General features: G+C 75.9%; 1 protein-coding gene across 1 annotated transcript in view; it reads left to right on the forward strand.

The window, feature by feature from the left end:
* Positions 1-1345, forward strand: part of CARNS1 (carnosine synthase 1) — a 4397-nt gene that overhangs the window by 1360 nt on the left and 1692 nt on the right. Inside the window, exons 3-4 of the mRNA XM_026051239.1 lie at positions 18-289; positions 387-1340. Coding sequence (XP_025907024.1) covers positions 18-289; positions 387-1340 — 1226 coding nt within the window. The remainder of the gene's footprint in view (positions 1-17; positions 290-386; positions 1341-1345) is intronic.

Consider the following 1345-nt stretch of genomic DNA (forward strand, 5'->3'; position numbering starts at 1 on the left):
GCCGCGCCGCCCCGCAGGCGTCGACTTCGTGCTGAGCGGCGCGGGCGGCGCGCTGGAGCTCGTGGCGCTCTCGGCCAACGCGCTGCGCTGCCTCGAGACGTGCTGGCTGGCCGAGGCCATGGGGCGCGCCGTGGGGCAGCCCGCCGGCGACCTGGCGTTGCAGCTGGCCGAGCTCATGCTGCACCGGGCGCAGTGCCACCTGCTCGAGGGCAAGGAGATCCTGCTCATCGCGGCGGGCGGCGTCAGCAAGAGCTTCGTCTGGGACGTGGTGCGCGACTACCGCCTCAAGGTAGCGCCCGGGGCCGGCGGCGGCCGGCAGTAGGTTTCAGAGTGAACGCGCGGGGCGCGGAGGCGCCCGCCGGGGTCACACGGCAGCGGTGTCCCAGATCCACCTGGTGGAGGCCGACCCGGAGCACTTTGCGGCGGGGCTGGTGGAGACCTTCCTGCGCTACGACAGCACGGAGCACCGGCGCGACGAGGAGCACGCCGAGCGCGTGGCGGAGATGGTGCGGGCACGCGGGCTGCGCCCCCACGGCTGCCTCTGCTACTGGGACGACTGCGTGGTGCTGGCGGCGCTGGTGTGCCAGCGCCTGGGGCTGCGCACCAGCCCGCCCGCCGCCGTGCGCCTCGCCAAGCAGAAGAGCCGGACGCACCAGCACCTGCTGCGGTGCCGCCGCGGGCGCCCGCCGCCCGCCGCCTACGCCGTGCCCTGCTGCCACGTGGAGAGCCACGCGGACGTGGAGCGCGCCGCCGGCGCGCTGCCCTTCCCGGCCGTGGCCAAGCTGGAGTACGGCGCGGGCGCCGTGGGCGTGCGGCTGGTGCGCAGCGCCGGCGAGTGGCACGCGCACGCCGAGCGCCTCTGGCGCGACCTGCGCTCCGACGCCGACCACCCGGGCATCGGGCTGGGCTGGGGCAACTCCCTGCTGCTCATGGAGTACGTGCCGGGCACCGAGCACGACGTGGACCTGGTGGTGTTCGAGGGCGAGCTGCTGGGCGCCTGGGTGTCCGACAACGGCCCCACGCGCGTGCCCGCCTTCGTGGAGACGGCGGCGTGCCTGCCCTCGTGCCTGCCGCCCGACCGGCAGGCGCAGCTCGTGCGCGCCGCCCACCAGTGCTGCGTGGCGTGCGGCCTCCTCGACGGCGTCTTCAACGTGGAGCTCAAGCTGGGCCCCGGCGGGCCGCGCCTGCTCGAGATCAACCCGCGCATGGGCGGCTTCTACCTGCGCGACTGGATCCGCGAGGTCTACGGCGCCGACCTGCTGCTGGCCGCGCTCATGGTGGCCTGCGGGCTGCGGCCCGTGCTGCCGCGCCGGCCCGTGGCGCGCGCGCACGTGGCCGGCGTCAT

Source organism: Nothoprocta perdicaria, unplaced genomic scaffold, assembly GCF_003342845.1.
Source record: "Nothoprocta perdicaria isolate Ctin4 unplaced genomic scaffold, notPer1 scaffold_734, whole genome shotgun sequence".
NCBI lineage: Eukaryota > Metazoa > Chordata > Aves > Tinamiformes > Tinamidae > Nothoprocta > Nothoprocta perdicaria.